The sequence below is a fragment of the Malaya genurostris genome, chromosome 1 (genome assembly GCF_030247185.1).
Source record: "Malaya genurostris strain Urasoe2022 chromosome 1, Malgen_1.1, whole genome shotgun sequence".
Classification (NCBI taxonomy): Eukaryota; Metazoa; Arthropoda; class Insecta; order Diptera; family Culicidae; genus Malaya; species Malaya genurostris.
The window spans coordinates 18,795,841-18,819,754 of record NC_080570.1 but is presented as its reverse complement, the minus strand read 5'-3'; the positions used below and the strand labels follow the sequence as shown (position 1 = coordinate 18,819,754).

Below are 23,914 nucleotides of genomic sequence, written 5' to 3'. Positions count from 1 at the left end.
TCTGACAATCTCTTAGAAAATTAATTTAGATTATTCTGTGAAAATTTCAGAATGATTCATTGACTTTAGCGGTCGGGAAAGTCTTTTTTTTTTTGAAGGAAGAATTGTATATCTGAAAACGCCGTCTTTCAACTTGTTCATTGAATATCTCGCCTTCAAAGGCATGCATCAAAAATCTATCCTGACAATGTCTATATAATTTAATTTAGATGCGATTAGTGAATAAAAACATAGGTGTTGTCGCGATAAAAATGAAGTGAATGTTATTTTTGTGAAGGTAAATCGATTTCTCTGCACGCGCCATATTTTCTGCTCTAGTTTCCTGGTAACATAATAAAAAATTAGAGAGAGAAATAAAATCGGTTCAGCAAGGCTGCCAAACAAGCGATAGCTTTATTAGATTTTATGTGATGTAGTTAAACTTGTAACCGAAAATATCTTATGAATGATTTCCAAGACCACAATCAAGCTATGGAATTTTGATTAGAATCCAACGATTTGGCGCTTCATCAGTCCGGTCAAGATCTCTGCAACAAATATATTTACGCTTGAATTGTTGAATACTCTCTAGGAAATCAATGAAGCAGATAAAATTTCACTTGAAAAACGCGCACAAACATTTTCCGCGGGAGAAAACATTGCTCCGGTGTTTCTAAATAAATAGAACTAATATGGTTCATTTAAACTGTAAACTTAGTTGTATCATTACAGCAACAAGACTAAAGATGAATTGAACAAAATCGCTTTTTAGATGCAAAGGTATAGCAGAATTAATTCAGCATATTCCTTACCGAAAACATCAAATCAAAGGTCGTAAAGTTACACACTTTCATCTTATATGCAAAATATTGACGCCGACACTTAACATTACGATGTGATTATATTTGCCTAAGACATTCGACGACACACTTCAAGCACAAAGCACGAATGGAGCGAATTTCATTTTTAGTGCGTCTAGATAGAATTCAGAGAAACCCATTAAAAGAGTGTCGATTTTTAGCAGTGCAGAAAAGGAACTGTAGGGCGGCAAAAAAATAACAAGGTAGGCGTTGCTTGAGTTAGATGTCAAATTTGCTTCTTGTGGGAAAAAAGTTGTGATTTATAAATGAGATCAAATCCTCAGCATTCCAAGTCTTTGGGCTTGAAGATTGTCAAATTCGATTTTGTGATCGTATAGTTTGCATAGAGTGAATTCCAGACAAGTCTTATTAGAGTGAGTTTTCTAGGAAAAGTCTCATTAATCGTTGCTGACCTGCTCATGAGAGGTCAGTATGCAACGTATTGTTATTAATCACGTACAATAAATAAATTGAAGGGTTTCACAGTATCTTGTAACGAAAAAGCCGCTATCTGTCATCATAAGAACTCCCGTATTGAAGAAAATGTAACAACATTATTTAAATTAATTTTATTATCAGCCTGTGTCTGTGAACCTTCGCTAACCGTACGACAGCGTGTACCCCATGCTCTCCATGAGCGTTTCCTTGATCGCTGGCTGCAGTGCCTTCTGCATGTAGGTTGTCAACAGTCCCCGCACACCTTTCGAGAACAGATTGTCGATCTCGTTGGAATAGGCCTCATCCAGGGCGTCATTGGATTCGACCGTTTGCCAACCCGCACCATTTCCCGCATATGCATTGTAGGAGAACGGATTTCGCACCGAATGCAGAGTTCTGCTGTGACCTTCCGCTGCGAAGCTGGATCCATCAGCCGTGGGATCCTTAGCTATCACATCGTCCAGCGAGGAGGGAGACAAAAAGAGAGAGTCTCCGTCCGTCAGCTTGAATATATCCTTATCTGTTAGACCGTCGTCCTCGTCTTGGGTCAGAGAACGCCTGTATTGCATGTTGCGTTGATAAGGGTTTGTGTATTCGTTATTGTAGAATCCATCGGCATTCAACTGATGTTTGCTGATAAAGTGTCTTCTCTTCGAATTGATTCGATACTTAATCCCGGTGGGACCCTCGCAACTGTGTGCGAAAACCGATATGAATCCCGGTTCGGAAAAATGAGAATCTGTTCTCACATTGGCTTGCCTGCTTCTCTCACCGACTCCCCCACTGTAAAGCAACGGTATCGTTCGAAACTCGATTCCTGCTCTCCTCAACCTAAGAATCATATCACAGCGACCTCCAGAAGGATGCATAATCACTCTTCCGCTGATCTGTAGATCCGGAAACTCCAGTTTCGTATCCAGAGTTCTATTCTGCTCGATAAAGTGACACCGGTCCACCACAACCCAGTGAAGATTTTGAGGTATCCGAACCCGCAGATTTGCCACCTCGACCTGGGACGTCCCCGACAGTCCCGACGCCGGGAAAAACGAACTGGACGGCACTTTGAGGTTACTGTACTTCTGCTTGTAGTCGGACACAATCTGCTCGATGTCCTCGTCGTAGTTGTTGTAGGGAGATCGGTTATACAACGACTGCCGCTGGGATCCCGCGTCCGAGAAGTCTATCAGCGACTGAAACGATAGTTGAAAACATCAAACCGGATTACAGGATTTTGCCGGATAGTTCGGATAGTTGTTTATTGTCACCTACTCCAACTCCCGATCGCTGTTGGCTTCTCTTCAAGGTGGTATCCAGCGCAGATTCCAGTCTAGCGGAACACTTCTGGCCGTAGGTGTTACGAATCGATCGTGTCCGGCCTGAAACGGGAAAAGATTCGGTAGAACTACGTGTTTATATGCAATAGTTTAAGCTTTTCAATGTCAATGATTCAGTCAACGACTTTTCCACAATTTTGTGTCTATCGCTTGAAAATTCGTGTACCATTCAAAACTAATTGACAGAATAAGCGATCAAGAGTTGAATTCTCTGAAATGTATTCATCAGAATGTGGGTAATGCTTCTATATTTGCTCCTGAAAACTTAGTTTGTCGATAGTTCAATCAAATCAAAAGTGGTGATTGGGACACTTAAGACAATTTCGAGGAACCTAAAGGTGATTTGAAGTTTATCCAAATAGTTGTAAATCGGGTGCCGCACGATTCGAAGTCGAGAGGCTATGTTGTACATGGAAAAAAATCTAGAAGCACCTAGAAATACTAATGTGGTACTGCGAAAGCTAGCACGAACATAATCAAGAATTTGATAAAATTTATTGGCAAATACGAGCAAATCACCATCTTGTAAATCTTGCAAAATGCACAAATCCAACAATTGGGATACTTTTGTCCTGAATACGACTTACTTTACTATGGGGCGCCTTTTCAAAATTTACCCTCTGAGAGAGCGACATATTTTTTATCGTAAATATCTCTTGTTGTATCTAACGTATCAACATAATTTTTGCTACATGCCATCGGAAATATGATCATAATTTTATGATAAAATTTTCAGTTGTGTGGCATAATCTCAAATAATTCAAATTTTAACTTTTTTGAAATATTTGGTATCAACTCATGACACGTGTTTGCCATTCTCGTGTTTTGAAAGCTCATAGCTCAATGGTCTGCAGAAGGATTTATATAATCTAACTACCAATACATTCGAAATTTTTAAACTTAGACGTGTATTGCTACAACACTGAAGTGTTTCAATGGTACACTATTAAAAAACCTGTCTGATTTGACCCATGCCAGCACTAGCCAATCAGAACGCGTTCTGACGAAGAGAACAGAATATCTGCTGCTGTACAACTGCATCGGTATAAAAGATGAACATTCCACTTTTTCCCATCATTTTCTGAGCAAAACTTGTCGAAGTAAGACATACGGGAGAGCAACTTCGAAGACCTCACGCTTTTGGTATGAAGCGAGTGCCGAACAGCAGAATTGTGTCGCAGCCGGGTACATACCAAAAGCCTGTCAGTGGAAGTCGTCAGTCAGTCAGAGGAGTTTACCGAGTTTACACGTCAAGAGCCATCTCAGTTCTGTCTAAATGCAAATCCTGTTTGTCATGACAATTCAAGGCACTTTTCAGTACCACAAATCATCATTAAGGGCAAGGATGGCTTTTATCGTATCAAAGAATGCTCACTCTTCACTCTTCACACGATTGAATCAGTGCCATCAAAGTGAGACTAATCGGCCTTATTCTGAATAACGTCGTATCGTTTTTTCGCTCGTATTTCATTTGCATTCCCCATAACGCTAGCAAAATCAAAGGTAGCTATGATTCGATCGAACCACATTCGATCGAAAACTCAATACGTCGTCATTCAGAATAAGGGCGAATATCATCGCAACAACAAACACCCGGCATGGCTCATTTAACATAGAATGGACACCAGTGCGAGAGCGAATTTCTTTCGATGACATTTCTGAGAATCAAAGGTTAGCACGCTGCTGTGGGGATCCTCTCTGAAGCAACAATCGGTCGCTTATTCTCGTTTCGCGATCCGATTCTGTATAGGCAGTGGATAATTGCGATAGAATCATTTTACTATTGCCGCTTATTCTAACTATGTGCGTATAACTTTTGTATAAGTTGTGTCTATGAAAATGTATGTGAATGCTCCACTCAAGGGTTTTGAAATACTGCAACCTAGTATGAGAAACATCAAGTTGAACCATCGATTCGATTTTCTGCGATAATTGTCAACTTGCGATCCTCTCTTGGGAAATTCCACACAGCAACGATCATTATCAGACTGTTTTTTTTTTCAAGGGCCGTGAAATACTCAGAGTATAAAGTGAAGCGAAGAAATGTAGAAAAATTCTCTCGCGGTTCATGCATTGAATGACTCGAGTTCTTGTAGCATCTTCTAACGGATTGAAAATGTTGTATACAATATAGAGAGCAATATAGCAGCTTCTGTCAAATTTTCGGCAATCACCAACACTGATTAAGGGTAATTGAATTTTCTCCATTTCCTACCAAGGGCATCTGATTCATCAAAATGGAAGTTGAAAAAAAGTTTGCGCCGTCACTAACACATTCAATGACGACGGCAAGGCTTTCACGCAAAGCGAAAATGAAAGTATTGATGTAACAACACATCTTTATACTAGTATGGGTGTCGTTTCGAAATATACCGTCCGAAACAAGGTTGCCAAACATAAAGATTAATCTATATTTTATTTCTCTTGAAAAATAAAGAAAGAATTTCCTAACACTGCTAGAAATCCACAGATGCAGATAATTGAGTACGCCCCATTTTTTATATTCTCGTGGGAAATTTCAATATAGATGCCTCAATACAAGATAATATTAAATTCATTCATTTTATGAGTAAGTGTTTTAAGTTCACCACCATAATTTTATTATAAAGAACTAAAAAAATTATTTTCTGCTATTCATTTGTGTGTCAGAATGTTTTATGTAACTTATCCGTACTTTAGTGTAGGTGCATCGTTTCAAATTCTAGAAGAGAAAAAAGGGAAAGCTTGCACAATTCACACAATCGATCGACTAAAATTGATATTCGGAAGTGTGAAGGAAGCGCCAAGCCAATTTTATTCACATTCACGACACTGTTATGTCTTTGAAATAACCCACCCGCCTTTTTCCGATCTTGAGTGAAGCCAAGGTTAAATTTACCAGAAAGAGAATTCATGTCAGTCTTAACTAACACAATCAGGTGACATTTTCCAAAGCTAAGTTGCAACACCGCTCAACAAGCTCAAAATCATTGCTCAGCGCAAGTCATATGAACAAAAACGTTTTACGTGGACGGAGAGTTATGAAAATCGAGACGATTTTCTCTGATAAAGCAACTTTTCGAGAGTGGGTTGAATGATGCGTGTCTGGTTGAGAAACAGAAATTAGGTCCTTATAGAAGCCATTGTCCTGAATCGTCGAAGAAAACGGTTAAAACCTTTTTTAACCGAAATATACTACATGGAATAAAAAGTCCCGGGCCTAACAAATAAAAAGTCAAGTTTTTTCCCGTGAAAATTTTTTTATTCTTTAGTATAATCTCCATCTAGAGCGATACATTTGATCCATCTGTCCTCCAACATTTTGATGCTATTAAAAAAAAATCAAGGCCTTCATAATAGGCTTCCGTTTCTGCAATGGGCTCAGACTTCGATGAAAATTTCTTTCCCAGGAGAAACCTTTTCAAGTTTGAAAATAGATAATAGTCGCTGGGGGCCTGGTCTGGAGAATACGGAGGATGATGGACCAATCCGTACCGCAAATCATCCAATGTCACCGTTGCTTTTATTCATCTTTTTTCATAGCTTGATAAAAATAGAACTCGTCTGACACGATCAGCTGTTATTCAAACACTAGTGGATAAATTGTCATGAAATTTTGAATTGGGCCATCAAGAGGCTTGTTTTCAACAAAAATGTACACGGTTCGGAACTATTCACGTCTTCTCTGTGAGAGTCCCGGGACTTTTTATTCCATGTAGTAAATGTAGTTACGTGTCATTTCTGGAATAATTGACTGGCAATCGGAGTACAATAAGGATCTAAATTGTGTTTCGTAACAAAATTCTAACTGTTGATCCCTAACACGTTAATTAGAGTTTGGCCAACCATAAATACACTTGTACATTTTCAACCGTTTTTTTAATATTACGTTGCGAAGTTGTTGAGGGGTTTTAGGAAGGGCACTTAACCATTTTAACTAGTTTTTTTACGTTTCATCTTCGACTCGTATGTGCATAGCAGTACATGTTGAACTTCATTTGCACCAAAGCAGTTCAACACGAACCGTAAAGCAGACAGTTAAGTGTGTCCCTACTTGGCTAATAATTTTTTTCTACAAAACAAAAGGCGCGAAAAATAAAAAGCCTGTCCAAAAGTGATCAAACTTTACGTTTGTCTAGTGGTTATGGTGCCCTGATGGTTCGAATTTGAGCTGCTATGCACTGATGAGATGAAGACGAGTCGTAAGAGTAATTTTTGTTTGAAATCAACTAAATCACGATCGAATTGAAACTATTCCTCACCAACGGCTATTTCGGAGAAAAAAAAGTACAGCAAAAATATCCACACGCGAGTGTTCATCTTCTTCACTTGTCCATAAATCACAGCGTTTGCACAATCCGGTGCAACATTTTCGTTTTAATTAGCTTCACTAAATCGTTTCTCTTAGTTTATAGTTTGTCCTCAAACGATTACTGCAACTCCGAAAAAAATAAAATCACAAAGATTTCCCACACGCACAACTCAACTCCGGCACCGAAACCAATTCCGCCTCCGATTGCTCACAGTGATCATGATCGACTGACGATGCCGAGGAGGGCTCTACTTTTGGATCGCCAGACTGTTGCCATCTTCTGGGGCCATGCCAGCAGCAGCAGCAGCAGCCCGAAAGACAGCAACGTATTTTCCACCCGCAAACGCAATGCAGCCGAGAGGTCTTCGCTCTGCCAGTGGCTGCTGATGGGGAACCCTTGCACGGATAAGCCCACCTAATGAGAGCACATTTCTGATGGTGCTTTTGAATTGAATTGAATTGAATGGGTAACTGGCAACGAACGAAGCGGTGGCTCCCCACAGCCTACTGCGATGCGGTTGTCAGTGCAGTAGTCGCCTTTATGGAACACAGTGACACAGTGACTGCTGCAAGTTTTGCGATCTAGAGCCCTAACAGTCCTTCGTGGGGCTTTTGGCAGATTGGGACCAGACGCCCCAGAGACGTTTGAATTGCTGATAAATTTCAATTTTCCTGGTTTTGGTTCTTTTCTACCGACATACCGAACAAATACAAATACAATACGAATTCTAAAACTAATTATAAAATTTTCCTAAAAATATGTGTACTAGAAATTCGGTTTTGGCGAAATAGTCATAAAATTGTTTGCTATCTGTTTAACAAAATTCCTGACTTTGGTCATCATCGTTTCTTTTCATTTTCTTTGTATCAAACCTTCGGACACGATGGATTCTGATCGACATCATATCAAATTAGGAAAGATTAGGTCAGACGTTTTATCGCTATATTATATGAACAAGGGTTTCTAGGCGTGAATTTCGGCTTTGAACATTTGCAATTATGTTCTCAGATAACCCAACTATCGATTGAAGTAATAAATAAGATTTTTCATAGAGCTGAAGTCATGGCAATACGCCAAAATTACACCGAAATTGAGAACAAGAGTGTATATGTCAAAACAAGAGAGAGAACAAACCCTGGACTATCAGCTAATGAAATCGCACAAAACTACGCTGCTACTGTTTGCAGTGCCGTCCGAAGAACTCGTTTGCGAGCAAGATTTCATTCTTATCGAGCCAGCAAGAAATCAAACAGCAAAGTTTCGTCACCAAAACTCGAACTCGGAAATTGTACCAGCAGGTTGAACAGGTTGAGTACCAGGAATGAAACCTACGTCAAAATGAGTTTCGAACAGCTTCTTGGCCAAAATTTTTACATGGCGACGGTACGAGGTTCCTGTGAAATTTTATTTCGCTTTAATGGACAAATCTGCCGAGTAACTGATGATTTGGCAATGTATATGTAGCTGCGGAGCAAAGACCAAAGTGTTCGTGACGAATAAGACGGTGGACTCGAAGCTGTACAAGGAAGAATGCCTCGAAAACCGCGTACTTCCTTTCATTGAAGCCCATTAAAGATTCCGTGAACGTTTGGTCAGATTTGGCGAGTTGTCACTACTGCCGGGAAATCATCCAGTCGTACCGCGATAATAACGTAGATTTCATCGATAAAAACATAAATCTCCCCAACTGCCCGCAGTGCCGCCTCATCGAGCGATTTTAGGCAATAATAAAGCGGAAGTATGATCAAAATGGAAAAACGGCTCGGGACGCGACTCAGATGACCGAAATGTGGTACAAATGTGCCAAGGAAGTTGACTCCGAAGGTGTGTAGCGTTTGATGGGAGGAATCAAGAAGAAAGTGCGAATATTGTATTATATTGACATTTTTTCCCCGAAGTACCGTGAATTACCTTTGTTTTGATGTATAAACGTTATTTGTACGTCAATTCGTTACCGAGATACAGATGATTCTATTATTTAAAAAAATTATAATTCGTGCTATTTTGACCACACCACGTTCCTTTCATTATGGGAAATTCACTCCGATGGATTGAGAAATCGAGCTTCAAATATCGTAAATATTGGTGTCGATCGTATAACTGTGGAAGATATTTACATACTTTTTAAGGAAAGAGTTAAGAAACAGTACCTGATCATGAACTATATCAAGTCAAGGAACACTGGAACAAAAAAATTAATTTCAATACCTCTGTCACTCACTTGCATGTAAAACTGGGTGAAACATAACCTATATATTAACCATTGCGGGTCAACGAAATAGCCTAAACCTTAGCCTTTGACAAATTGAAGTTGAAAGTGGGTATTTTTGGTACTCATAAATGGGTGTTTTACCATAACCACGTAACAACGTTTTTTCCTGCAATAGTAGAAATGACATAATTTTCACTTCAAATTTATAGGGAAAAATGTTAATAACGAACCGTTCATTTTTTATGATAAAAAAACGTTTATTTATTTAGGTAGTTTACAGACATTTACGTTGTTTTTCTTTGCGTAGCAGTGTAATTTTGTGTAATATAAGAATTCCTCTATATTCAAAACTATTTGTATTTAGTAAGGCATATTAAAACTAGCTTTCGTAATTATTATTATTATTATTTGCCTTTAGTATGCATTAATTAATCTACCCAAGAAACACATTTTTCTTTAAACGATTAGATGATGTAAATTGCATAAAAAACATTTATTTTTGAATTATCTGTTCATAATTTATTTTATTCACTTTTTTTGAATAATTTTCCTTGGGAACGCGAATAATTTTTTAGTAGAGACCTGACATCGCGGTACCCGGAGAGTTCGATTCGAAGAGGATATGCGTCCAACGTGTGATGATTGGACATGAGTCAGGATTAGAAATGGTTGGGTTTCGGGTATTGGTACCCGAAACCCGACCCGAACCCGATGGTTTCAAAATAATAAAATGTTTGTCGGTTTCGGGTTCAAAAATTTGGTCGAGTTTCTGGTATTCGAACCCGACTACCAAAGTTTTTTCGAGTATTTTTTTTATATTCGATCGGGTTCGGGTCTAAGAAATGCAGTGGCGTCTCGTGACAAAATTTATGGGCTGTGCACTGCTTATGTGGTATGATATCAGATGTAATATTTTGTTGTAAGCGAAAACTGTCTATAACACTGAAATAACGATATACTTTTTGATAACATTTTTTATTAAACTTATTTTGTATCATCGGTACAATAGAAGTACTCGGCGCTCTGCAGGTCGAACAAATCTGTCAATAACTTTATCAATAAAACCGCTTCGATGTTGCAACTGAGACAGCAATTTGTTTTCAACTGCCATAAGCATAAACCACTGAAGTCTATCCTGAAGGTGTGCATACAAGTTCTGACAGAGAGAACAACAAATCTCAGTCCTGAGCTTAGTAATTGCATCTTATCTTGAATTTTGGCAGTCATTGACTAGCAAGCGCGAGTTTAGTGTAAACTTGTGCATGTTGTGCTGGGGACAAAATCGCTAATTATGTTATATTCAGTACCTGCTTTCATCGTTTAAATAGAGAAATAGTGAAAAATATTTGAATGTGAATGAGAATGAAGTTGATTCCTTCAATTTGACAGGTTGTTCAATGCACAAGGTGCACTGGAGGACGAGACGTCACTGAAGAAATTTGTATTCAGGATATCACAAGGAACTCAAAATTTGTATCAGCTTCCAACTAAAAGGAGCGAGTCCCATCACTTTTCACCTGCACTGTAGCACCCATCTTCTCCGGGCCTCTACCACTCCGGTGTCGATGCGCCCGAAAAGATCGTCACTGTGGTAGACATTTCGTTTCGGTTCGAAGGAGTAGCTAAAGCAAAGCAAGCGCTGACGACGACGGCGATGATTATGGTGGAAAATTTGTAGCGTGAAAAGCGTTTCGGACCGGGTGCTGAGCGGCAATACGTTATGCTTTTTGAATGCCGCCTAATGTCGAAATCTATACTTTTTTCTCATGCGAATCTTATGCATTTTTAAAATTGCATTCATTGCCTTCACTGGATTAGCTCCTGAAATGAGGAGGTTTTGAGGAAAATCTAGCGGTTGTAATTTTAATACAGTCAAAATAGACCAGGTTTCATTACCAGCCTACTGTTCAGCGAGGGCTCTTTTTATGCTGATTTGTTGCTTTATTTTCATTTTCTCTCGGTTCCTGTCAGTGCTTTCCGACGAACGATTCCAAATAGCGTGCAGCATAATTAGCAGATGGGGTTAGATGAATTTCAAGATTGATCAAAATCTTTTCTGCATTCAAACACACAGTCTAAAATCGTCCAACCGAAAGGTCTTACTTATGCTATGGGAAGTGGTTTATAATGAAACATAATTAGTTATTTATACACCCGAGACCTTTCTACGGGCTCTTTTTTTTTGTTTTGTTTGTTTGTCGGATGGGAACAGGAAAGACGCTGTGTGGCTTTGTGTACATTAACATTCATGCTCCGTTTGACACATGTTTGGCTCATGGCAATGAAAAGTGAAGTGATTTGAACCCGTTACAAAACGAGTTCTACAACTCCGTTTCCGTCGGTGCAATGAAAAACCTTCTGCAGTTGATCGTCTGAAAAGTTCAATTCCCGTTCGTTCGTTCGTTCGTTACCGGCTCAGATAGAAAGTAAAAGATCTGGCAAACACTTGTGTTTGTCGAGGACTTGGAGGCTTGGAAACATGTTTCATTATGCGTTGTTATACGTAGTAGTTGCATTGCATTCATTTGGTTTTGTGGAATTGCTTTACTGCACCAGTGACTTCGACCGGTGGCGGCCGCACAATCGAAACGGGTTCGTTGCTAGGTCAGTGCCAACCCGGGGAGAAAGGAAATCAAATAGGATACATGGTTCTCTACATCGTATTTATTTTCGTTAAACGAAACCCCTAAATAACCACTATCTGCAGACAACGGTTCAAGATAGGCTGCTATATCAGTTTAATTTGGGCTGCCATGCACCGCAGCGGTCGAAGCCAAAACGTAACAATAACCAAGGAAGTTGAGTTTCCATTCCAATTAAGCATTATGAGAGACTTGTTTGTTTAAGAACAGTCAATTACATCCGAATGAACGGCTGGAACCTGGGTTATTTCATTCCGATCCGTGCCACTAAAATCACTCTCGGCTGCAGTGCAACATAACAGACTGCAATGCTGTGGCAGTTAAATCTGTTGCAATCAAACGAAATTAAGTCGATCGGGTGGGAAAAAATCTACGCAGCAGCAAAGCCAGTCGTAAATTGTGTGCGCACTTTCTTCTCAAAAGTCCATTGTTTTCTGGGTTCGTCGTTTTTTTTTTTGAAGGCGTTGTATTCGCCGTCGGCCGCCCATCTCCGCACCTCTGCCTCAGCTTTGTTGGATTTTAAATAAAATCTTTCAAAATTGTGATACTTTACGTGGACCTGAAGTGGTAAATAAACTGCTAAATTATGTCACTGTGGCTGTCTTGTTAAATTTGCGATGAAGCTGCGTCGTTGCACGTGCAATAATTAGGAAACTAGGTCTGTGGGTTGAAATTTGGTTGAAATATTTCCATAAAACAGAAATAACCCTGCTGAATGTTTGTACCTGAACCTTCAACCAAACACAACTCAGCCATAAAACGAAATTTTCACCAACTGACTGAACAGGGCCTACTTTGACTGTCACCCAGTTTCCGAACGGCAGAAAAAAAAAACAGACAGAATGCGCAATGTTAATCGTTCAGTAAAGCAGGCGTCTGATGGAGAGAGAGAGCGAGAAAAAAACAGCATTTTTCTCAATGAAGCAGTTAGTTCCTTTTAGCGCGTTTAAATTGCATTGAAATTCACCCGACCTGAACACACATCAGGCGTCTTTTTCATCGCTAGACGGTTGACAGCAAGTTACTCCAAGTCGTTACGGACAATAGATGAAAATCTCCAAGACCTAAATCCAATTATATTACATCTTAATTGTGTAACACTTTCCCAAACACCGTCACTGATCGGAACGCATTAAGGCGCAAAAGGGCTTGAAACCTTTTCGTTCGCACCAATAGAAGGCAGATTGCGTTACTAAAGTGTTTTACTGTTTGTGTGTCATTTTTGTATTTCTCACGCAGAAAGGCCATGCAATCACAGTGAATACTAACTTTTCTCATACGTTAATAATACATTCGCCGTTTAAAAATATCTAGAATATTACACAAAATCGGGTAATCGGGTGCTTAAAAATTGGAAAACTGCTCGAAAATAATACTCCAAAAACTGCTCCGAAGATCTAAAAAAAAAATCCCGAAAATATATCTACTCAAAAAAAACTACTCGTATTACTGGAAAAACTGATCGATAATAATGCTCGGTCAAGTGTTATAAAAAAGCTTATCGAAAAAATCGCTCGACCAAAATCCTCCCCGAAAAAATCTTCTACTAGGGAAAATCTGTTTGAAAACTATTCGGAAATCCGCTTAAAGGAAACTGCTCGAACAAAACTGCTTAAAGTCAACGATTTTGAAAATTTGTTTGAGAAAAGCTAATCGGAAAAACTGCTCGAAAACAATTTCTCGAAAAAACTACTCGAAAAGAAATGCTAAAAAAACAACTAAAAAAAACTACTCGAAAATGACTACGAAAAAACAAATCGGAAACAACTTCTCCAAAAATTGCTTGAAATAGAAACTGCTCGTTAAAAAGCTACTCGAACAAGCTGCTATCTACTCGAATACAAACAGCTCGAAACAACTTATCGAAAAATCTGCTAAAAAATAAAAATTGCTCACAAAAACTATTTGAATAATTTGCTTGAAAAAAATCTCGTTAACAACTGTTCGAAAACTACTCCAAATAAATCAACATAAATAAACTACTGTGAAAAGCTGCTCGAAAAAACTACTAAATGAACTGCTCGAAAACAACTTCTCAAAAAATTACGCGAAATTAAAAGCTACTTAAAAAAATTCTACCCGAACAAACTTAAAAAAGTTGCTTGAAAATATCTTTTCGAAACTACTCGAATAAACTACTCGAATAAACTTCTCGAAAATAACTGCTTAGAAAATCTGCTCAAAAGCAAAATCTTTTACTAGAAAAAGTCTGTTTGAAAACTATTCGGAAATCCGCTCGAAGAAAACTGCTCGAACAAAACTGCTTAAAGTCAACGATTTTGAAAATTTGTTCGAGAAAAGCTACTCGGAAAAACTGCATACTTGCTCAGAAACTGCTCGAAAACAACTTCTCGAAAAGAAATGCTCGAAAAAAAACAACTAAAATAAACAACTCGAAAATAACTCCCAAAAAACAACTTCTTCAAAAATTGCATGAAATAGAAACTGCTCGTTAAAAATCTACTCGAACAAACTGCTATCTACTCGAATACAAACAGCTCGAAACAACTAATCGAAAAATCTGCTAAAAAATTAAAATTGCTCACAAAAATTACTCAAAAAATTTGCTTGAAAAACAACTCGATAACAACTGTTCGAAAACTACTCCAAAAAAAAATCAACTTAAATCACCTACTGTGAAAAATTGCTCGAAAATAACTTCTCAAAATATTACACTAAATTAAAAGCTGCTCGGAAAAATCTACTCGAACAAACTACTCGAAAAAAAAATTTGAATAAACTACTCGAAAATAACTGCTTAAAAATCAGCTCGAAAGCATTTTCTCGAAAAATTACTCGAAAAAAAAGCTACTCGAACGAATATTTTCGAAAGCTACTTTAAAACAACTCGAAATATCTGCTCGACCAAAAAATCTTCATGACAACTGCTCGAGAAAAAAAAACTGAAATGAACTACTGGGAAAAGCAACTCGAATATAGCTAGTCGAAAAAATTGCTCAAGCAATCACTCGAAATGAAAATTGCGGAAACAAAATTGCTCGAACAAACTACTCAAAAGATATCTACTTTGCTCGAAAATTTTGCTTGAAAAAAAATCTCGAAGAAAAAAAGCTCGAAAATAACTGGTCAATAAAATGTGCTCGAAAATAACTTCGAAAAACAAAATCTTCATATCTGCTCGAAAAAATAAAACAACTAATATAAACTACTCGGGAAAACCGCTCGATAAAAACTGCTAAAAAAACAACCCGAAAAACCTGCTCGAAATAAAATTTATTTTAAAAAATTGCTCGAAGAAAAAAATCCACTTTGCTCGAAAAATTTATTTGAACCGTTTTGAAGAAAAATCTCGATAACACTTGTTCGAAAACTAATCCGAAAAAAATCAACTCAAAAAAACTTGGAAAACTGCTTAAAAATAACTGCTCGGATCAAAAAGTTGCTCGAAATAAAAAACTGCTCCAAAAAAACTACTCGATTAAAATGATCAAAAAACAAAATATTTATACAACTGCTCGTAAACTAGTCGAAAAACAGCTAAACTGAATTAGCCGGGAAAACTGCTCCACGTGTGAAGCCGTAAAAAAACAACTTAAAATTACTACTGGGAAAAACTACTCGAATATAGTCAAAAAAATTGCTCAAACAATCCCTCGAAATGAAAATTGTTGAAACAATGGCTGGAAATGGCTCGAACAAACTACTCAAAAGATATCTACTTTACTCGAAAAATTTGCTTGAAAAAAATCTAGATAAAGAAAAAAAGCTCGAAAATAATTGGTCATTAAAATCTGCTCGAAAATTTACTCGAAATAAAAACTGCTCGAAAATACATCTACTCGAGAATAAACTGCTCGAAACAACAACTGTTATTTTCTGTTCGAAAAACAAAATCTTCATATCTGCTCCAAAAAATTAAAAAAAAAACTAATATAAACTACTCGGGAAAACCACTCGATAAAAGCTGCTAAAAAAACAACCCGAAAAACCTGCTCGAAATAAAATTTAATAAAAATTTGCTCGAACAAACTGCTAAAAAATAATAACTCGAAAAAAATCTACTCTGCTCGAAAAATTCATTTGAACCGTTTTAAAGAAAAATGTCGATAACACTTGTTCCAAAACTACTCCGAAGAAAATCAACTCAAAAAAACTACCTGGAAAACTGCTTAAAAATAACTGCTCGGAAACAACTTCTCAAAAAGTTGCTCGAAATAAAAAACTGCTCGAAAAAAACTACTCGATTAAAATGATCAAAAAAGAAAATATTTATACAACTGCTCGAAAACTACTCGAAAAAAAACAGCTAAAATGAATTAGTCGGAAAAACTGCTCCACGTGTGAAGCCGTAAAAAAAGCAACTGAAATTAACTACTGGGAAAAACTACTCGAATATAGCTAGTCGAAAAAATTGCTCAAACAATCACTCGAAATGAAAATTGCTGAAACAAAATTGCTCGAACAAACTACTCAAAAGATATCTACTTTGCTCGGAAAATTTGCTTGAAAAAAAAGCTCTAAAATAACTGGTCAATAAAATCTGCTCGTAAATAACTTCACGAAAATTTACTCGAAATAAAAAACTGCTCGAAACAACAACTGTCATTATTCTGTTCGAAAAAAAAACTAATATAAACTACTCGGGAAAACCACTCGATGAAAACTGCTAAAAAATAACCCGAAAAACCTGCTCGAAATAAAATTTAATAAAAATTTACTCGAACAAACTGCTAAAAAATAATAACTCGAAAAAAATCTACTCTGCTCGAAAAATTCATTCGAACCGTTTTAAAGAAAAATGTCGATAACACTTGTTCCAAAACTACTCCGAAGAAAATCAACTCAAAAAAACTACCTGGAAAACTGCTCAAAAATAACTGCTCGGAAACAACTTCTCAAAAAGTTGCTCGAAATAAAAAACTGCTCGAAAAAAACTACTCGATTAAAATGATCAAAAAAGAAAATATTTATACAACTGCTCGAAAACTACTCGAAAAAAAACAGCTAAAATGAATTAGTCGGAAGTGTGAAGCCGTAAAGCTGCTTGAAAATATCCTATAAATAACTGCTCGAAAACCATTTCTCGCAAAAATACTGCAAATGTTCGAAAAAACTACTCGAACAAGCCACTCAAAAATAATTGATCGAAAAAATTTCTGCTTGGAAACAAACTACTCGAAACTATTGCTGGAAAAATCTGCTCGAAAATAAATGCTCAGAGAAAACTGCTCAATATAACTTTTCGAAAAATTGTTCGAAATAAAAAACTGAAAAAAAATTGCTCGAAACAACAACTCGAAAAATCTACTGGAAAAAAATTTCATGAAAAAAACAACTCAAATAAACTACTCGAAAAAACTAATCGATAATAATGCTTGAGGAATTGCTCGACCAAATTGTCGAATTTTAATATAAAACAGCATGTCTTTAAGTTTTAAACGAATCTGTTTGCTTTATTTAAAAATCACTTATTTATAGCCTATACTCTCCTAACTTAGCTAGTTGGATTTTACAGTATGGATTGCTAAAAATCCGGGGGGAGGAGTTAGAACGCGCAGCGTAAATCTGATTTAACCAATGACATGTCTCGGTCATTGTATTGTATTTGAGTAGGAGAGAGAGTGAGTAATGTTTCTAGGCAAGTGTGTGAGTGTGATACAGAAAGGGGAGGTTGAGAGTAGTTAGGTTTAACTCTCGTGAGTGTCGGTTCGAGTCAGTGTGTTTTCCTGGGTTACTGTTATTCTAGGTCATGCCATATGGCACTGTTTGAGAGAGGTGTGGAACGTGGAGAAGCGGGGAAATGACATAACTGTTTTGTTTTTGGGTGATATTTGATGCTTATGTTTCCTTATTTATATTTGTCGTATGAACGCGGTGTTTTCGTTGGACTGAAGTAAGTGCTGACAACTTAATCGCCTTATGTAGGTGAAGTTTATATTTCAAGTGGGTTTCTGGGTTTCATGACTTGGTGTCGAGTGGAAATTTGTCGAGTACGTGTTTGATGGAAATTTGTCAAGTGCGTATGGTCTGAAGTGTGGGAAAGATTTACTTTTGAATATTTTACATGGTCTGAAATGTGTGAAAGATTTAATGTTACATGTTCATATTACAGAATAAAAAGGTGCTCGTAAAAAACTAGTCGAAAAAAAAACTATGAAAAAACTGCTCCAACAACTACAACAACAACTCTACTCGCAAAAGCTTCTTAAAAAAAACACACGAACATTATTTTCAAAAATCGACTCTAAAAACTGTTTTAAAAAATAAACACGAAAAGCGATGTACATTCGCTCGCTATGACTTCCCTTCGTCGACCAGTCTGTTTTGGCTGAATTTGGTATCGTGCCGTTAAGCGCAACAGGTGATGGAGCAGTACGAAGCGACGAAAAAGATAATGATTTGAACAAAGAGAGGATGGGAGTGTGTAAGAAAAAAGGCACAAGTTTGGATGGGTAGCGTTGAATCCATTAAGTTTGAAATATACCCGACATAAAATGAATTCTTGGGATTTTTTCCGAGTACCATCTCTATTATTAGCAGCAGAGTACTGTGAGGTGTACATACTTATTTCGCAGTTTATGTTTATGTTGAACTGTTAATGCCAGTTTAGGGTGCCGAAACCTAGAACGAAAATAATAAAGTTGTTCTCAGTTTGAAAATAAACGAAGCGATAAAAGCGATGATTCCATTACAATTATCATCCAATTCATACGTCAGTGACGATCGAAAGCAAACAAACCCCTTTTATCAATTTGTTGCGCCGCACTACGATTACCGCGTGGTCAACGACGCCCGCTGTCCAACGATCGGGAAATATCGCTTCGTATTACCGCGTAATCGGACATGATCGCGGTCGCCACTCATTATCTCAGGTTTTATTTGCATACCCGATCCAACTCATAATTGTCAATGCAAAACGTATGCTCTCGGAAGTGGTGAGAGGGTGGCCGGCGGAGGCTCTATTGTATCATTTCGCCCCCCCAGACAGGTTACTCGTCATGAAGAAGACGACGACGACGAGGGAGGCGCTCCGCGAAAACCAAAAACGAGTTTCACTTTCACTCGCACCTGACACCTCGGCGGGAGATTGATAGGCGCAATTATTACACAGAAAAAAAAACATATTGCCATATTGTGATTATAATTTGTACCAAAAAAAATACTGATTAGACTGCCTAAACACAAAACATGAACTTGCTCGAAAACTCGAACGATCGACTGCTCGCGGTACTTTCTCCGGCTATAAGTCCTCCTACTACACCTTCTGGCCCGGTTCGGTTCGGTTCAGGTGTGAAAGAGAATGTGTAACGATATGCAGACGTAGGAGAAATAAAAAAAAACTGACCCTCGAATGGCATGGCAATGTCATGGCTTGCCTGGGGTTGGCCGCACGGACCCGACCGGAACCAAACATTTCTCTCTCGGCTCAGTTTAGCTTCAACTTCTTTTCCGTGCGGGTCGAAACCGTTGTTTTGTTTCGCTAGTCAGTCAGATTTCTAGTAGACAGTAGACAAAAAAAATGGTTAGTTCTTTAAGTTACACCGTAACGGTGACATGGTTGGTTGTTCCGTTAAGCTTCCTGTATGGGGCGATAATATTTCCGCGAGTACCGGATGTGCTCAACCCACCCGTACCGGATAGCGTCGATCTTGTGGAGCAATCTGCCTACTTGCTAGCCGACGAACAGGATCCGGAAGTAACACCGGGACTTTTCCAGGGTGATATGGCCATGGATAATAACATGTACAAATACTGGAGAGTGGGTCTCAAGTGGGATGTATTTCCGGAGCGACGTTGGCCCAACCGAACGGTGCCGTATGCGATCAGTCCATTGTACGACGTTGACGATCAGGTGACGATCCTGAAGGCGATTCGAACACTGAATTTTATGACGTGCGTACGTTTCGTACCATGGAACGGCAAGGATAAGGACTTTCTCCTCATCTGGCCCATCAAGTACCCGAAGGGTTGCTGGAGTTACGTGGGTAAAACCGGTGGCACGCAGATCGTGTCGCTGCAGCCACCGGATCATCAGAGCGTCAACTGCCTGGGTCACGAAGGACGCGCCATGCACGAGCTAATGCACGCCCTGGGGATCTTCCACGAGCAGTCGCGGGCCGATCGGGATCGGTTCGTCAAAATCAACTGGGACAATATAATACCGGGTAAGTTTGAGCGCAGGGTATTCGGTTGCAAAATTCAATCGGAATCGGAATCTAAAATCATCAACTGAACTCATTTTCAGAATTTAGGTTCCGAGTTACGTTCTGCAACTGAAATGTAAACTTTAAAAAATCAGGGGACGGGTATAGTGTGATGGGTAAGTCGATGCCTTTCACGCCGCCCGCCTGGGTTCGATTCCCAACCCCGCACATAGGGTCAGAAAGATTTTCTGGCCCGAAGAGGCGAATGACATTAATGTTAAAGCCTCTATAATTGAAACAAAAAAAAAATCTGAATTCTGGAAATAAAGACTAAAACTGAATTCAGGATTTAAGGTAAAATGTAGCGTCATAAAATGCGCGCAAAATTTTATCCGCTTCAGTTGAACGAATCGTCGCACAAAGCGTACCAAGAAAAGACAAGAGAACATTCAAGTATTTTCGATATCTTTGCCAGTCGTTCACCAGGCCTTTCCCGCCAATTATAACTAATAGTTCATCATACCATGCAGTTAAAATTATTTAGTGAATCTTTTCTCAAGCACATATTTGGGGCACGAAATTGAATATAAAGTTTCGTTCCTTATTATTCAATCGATTTTGAAAGCAAAATCAAGCGTTGATTCATTGTATTCATAATAATTGAAAAACCAATGAATTCCAATAAGTTTCCCATGCTGACTGGCTCGAAGCTGGCCCTCAATGTTTATCACATTGTTTGTATAAATGACAGCTACTTAGAAAATAAACGATTTCTTACAATACTCATTTTATTGTATTCAAGTCGTTTTTATTTCAACACAAAACCCAATGCTGCATAAATTCGCGTCATTATTTTATATCTATTTTTTGCTCACGATATAATGCCACCGTGCCCACCGTGCATTTCTCACACCACCTCAATACGAAACAGCAGCGCGCAAGCAATAAAAAAAATGCAGAAAAGTTTATGAAAACTTTTTCAATTTTCGGTTGTTTTCGCTAAAATTTTATAATTTTGAGTTGCATTTTCAGATTCTTTGTGAAATTCTGCTACAAATACTACTTTTCAGTTCTAAAATCATCCCCGTGGGACGGAACAGTGACCGTTTATACATTTCAAAAACCAATTACGGCTCGGCAAAGCAAAATTTCAAAATTCTAAGAATACTTAGTTATGATAAATTTGATTTCGAAAACTTAAGTGTTTTTGGTTTTTCGAAAATCGGTCTAGTTTTTGAATAATTGATCAAAAACGCGATTTTTGCATTCCGCTACATTTCACCTTAAGTGCTGAGGCCAGTGTGTTCTAGAGGTCTTTTTTTCACGATTCAAATTTGATTTTCTCAGAAACGGTGACAAATATCAGAAAACCCAACTGACAATCTCTTAGAAAATTAGTTGAATATCTCGCCTTCAAAGGCATGCATCAAAAATCTATCCTGACAATGTCTAGATAATTTAATTTAGATGCGATTAGTGAATAAAAACATAGCTGTTGTTGCGATAAAAATGAAGTGAATGTTATTTTTGCGAAGGTACGTCGATTTCTATGCACGCGCCATTTTTGCTGCTCTTGTTACCTGGTAATGTAACGAAACATGCGAGAGACATAAAATCGTCTCAGTCAAACTTGTAACCGAAAATATCGAAACTTTCTGGGCCACCCGGCCACATCGAGAGTCATTTAAGCACATTTGCGAGAGAGCATTGAGGGAAATGTAATACGCAGAACGAGCCACGTGGTTATGCGCGACCTACTGGCCTCAGCCCTTAAATTCTAGTTTTAAAGTCAATTCTAAAACTCAGGTTCGGAGCTCAGATCTAGTATTTAGAATCCAGAACTAAAATTCATATCCTGATTTTTTTTTCATGAATTCTGAGGATGAAATCCTGAATCAGAATTCTGGATTCGAATCTCGAACATGAACATAGTCAGGTCCAGTCATAATTTTTAATTTTGAACCTGTAACCTGGAAGTAAATTGAGTGGAATGGTGGTGGTGGTGGAATCCAGATTCTGAATTCAGTTGTGGGATTTAATCGAAAATTCAGTTCTATGCTGCTGCTAGTTGAAGGCGACTACTAGTCTTATTCACGACAAAAACGTTCTAATAATAATTGTTATGACAATGACACAACGTTTCGACACTATGGATTGGTGTCTTCTTCGATGGAATGGTATTTAAATGTGAGACGTAAGGAAATAAATATGAATTTCTAGTTTAAAGCACTCACAAAAACAGATTATCGATCCACTCATATATGTGTTCAATTTAGTTAAAGGCGGTAGAATTTTAGCGTTTGATACATAAACTGCCTTCTCCAGCTCCATCCCTGTAAACATGTCATTTCGACAGTATTGAAAAACGTAGATGCCCCAAAAGGCCCTGGACTTGACAGTATGCCACTTACACTACCACTAAAACTACTTTTTAACTTATCACTACTTTCAACTTATAATTCTGAATTCAAGTTAATTTTAATACAGAATTCAGGAAATAAATTCTGGCTCAGAAGTCAATTCCAAAATTCATGTTCGGAACTCAAATCTAAAATTCATACTATAAATTTTGTTTCAGCATTCTGAAATCATCATGAATCATGAATAAAAATTCTAGATTCGAACTCCGAACAGAAACTAAGGAACTGAATTCAAGAAACCAGTCTCAGAAATCTAGTTCCAGAATCCAGAATTAGTAATCAGTTGCAGAGTCGCCCGGATCTTAAAAACCCAGTTGTCGCATGTTTGAGCCTAGACCTGGAAGAATTCTTAGTGTCAGTACGATCGTAGTACTAGCCATGCAATGATTATGAATCGGCTGCGAAGTCTGCTAAAACAGAAAGGCCTAATCCCACAAAAGGAATGTAATGCCAGGACTTTTTTACAGTTGAACTGTGGATTGTGAACCTGTGTTCTAGAACTAAGCTCTGAAATTTGATTCTTAAACTAAATTCTAAACCTGAAATTTAGTTCGGAAATCAGTTCCCGAATTCAATCGAAAATTCAGTTTTCGAATCCACCAGATCCAGAATTCAAAAGTAGAATTACTGATCATCTCTAGTAGCTACTGCTGGTTGAGGAGGCGACTGCTTGCCACGACATCAGAAGTCTGTTGTTCTGTTACCAACGAAATATAATTACTAGCTTTTGTGGTTTTCTCAGATACATACAAAATTTTTGACGAAAGAATGAACGGTTCAGAATTAGTTCTTCTGGTAGAAATATCGAGCTCTGAACAATTTGAAAGAAAGTGTTTTGCTCATCTCTACTGCTTAGCGCTTCAATTTGAACAGCTAGATAACAATTGCAGCTACATCACTGATAAGCAGAAGCCGAAACGTGAAGAAAATGAAAGAAAAAAAAAAGAAAAAATAATCTCTAAGAGCAAATTATAAGAAATCAAGCGATCCTCGAAAACAGCTGATTTTTCAAGAATCAGGAAACTAGCCGAACAATTTAAAAAATCGCATCTTTAACCTATTTAGCAACACTGCTATTTCAAACTTGATATAAGAAATATTTGCTGTTGGTTTGATTTTTTTTTGAAGTAGAAGAATTTACCAGCTTAAACAATTTATAGGCATTTGCAAAACTTTAAATTCTTGATACAATAACAAACTATATAAAATCATTGGCGATTAATGAGCCTAAAAAGTGACGAATTAGGAATATTAAAATTTCAAATACTGAAAAAAAATGAACCGTTTCCTGTTTTGGCCCCAACAGCATTCAAATCCAACTTCGAGAAACAATCGCTGAAGAACACCACGTACAACTTCGAGTACGACTACAACAGCATCATGCATTACGGGAAGAGTTACTTCAGCATCGGCAAAGGGAAGGCTACGATCGAAACCAAGATGCCGAACATCAAGCTCGGACAACGGCAGGCGCTCAGCAAAACCGACTGCCTAAAGATCAACGATCTGTACGAGTGTCTGGACAATCCCCGGCTAACCAAGAAGTACTACAACCTGTGCAAGACGTTGGGTATTTGATTGACACACGTGCCATTTCGTAGGACGACCAAATAATAAACCTATTGAATAAAA

The 23,914-nt window shown here is 38.0% G+C and overlaps 2 protein-coding genes across 2 annotated transcripts; one reads left to right on the top strand and one right to left on the bottom strand.

Annotated features, from left to right (window-relative positions):
* Positions 1-1,423: 1,423 nt before the first annotated feature.
* On the bottom strand, positions 1,424-7,483 carry LOC131434258 (uncharacterized). Its single transcript, XM_058600924.1, has 3 exons — positions 6,853-7,483; positions 2,547-2,653; positions 1,424-2,467 (listed from the first exon to the last, which is right to left on the bottom strand). The coding sequence occupies exons 1-3, from the start codon at positions 6,908-6,910 to the stop codon at positions 1,439-1,441; spliced, it is 1,194 nt and encodes a 397-aa protein (XP_058456907.1). The 5' UTR covers positions 6,911-7,483; the 3' UTR covers positions 1,424-1,438.
* Positions 7,484-18,958: 11,475 nt separating this feature from the next.
* LOC131434263 (hatching enzyme 1.2) lies at positions 18,959-23,896 on the top strand. Its single transcript, XM_058600928.1, has 2 exons — positions 18,959-19,883; positions 23,589-23,896. Exons 1-2 carry the CDS (start codon positions 19,238-19,240, stop codon positions 23,858-23,860), a joined length of 918 nt encoding a protein of 305 aa, XP_058456911.1. The 5' UTR covers positions 18,959-19,237; the 3' UTR covers positions 23,861-23,896.
* The last annotated feature ends 18 nt before the right edge of the window (positions 23,897-23,914 follow it).

Bases quoted from the DNA above. Each gene is read 5' to 3' on its own strand.
- LOC131434258 (XM_058600924.1), bottom strand. From the start codon at position 6,910: ATGAACACTCGCGTGTGGATATTTTTGCTGTACTTTTTTTTCTCCGAA. The intron at 2,654-6,852 runs GTGAGGAATAGT...TTCCCGTTTCAG, and splicing joins TTTCTCCGAAATAGCCGTTG to GCCGGACACGATCGATTCGT. The intron at 2,468-2,546 runs GTAGGTGACAAT...CTATCGTTTCAG, and splicing joins AACAGCGATCGGGAGTTGGA to TCGCTGATAGACTTCTCGGA.
- LOC131434263 (XM_058600928.1), top strand. From the start codon at position 19,238: ATGGTTAGTTCTTTAAGTTACACCGTAACGGTGACATGGTTGGTTGTT. The intron at 19,884-23,588 runs GTAAGTTTGAGC...TGGCCCCAACAG, and splicing joins CTGGGACAATATAATACCGG to CATTCAAATCCAACTTCGAG.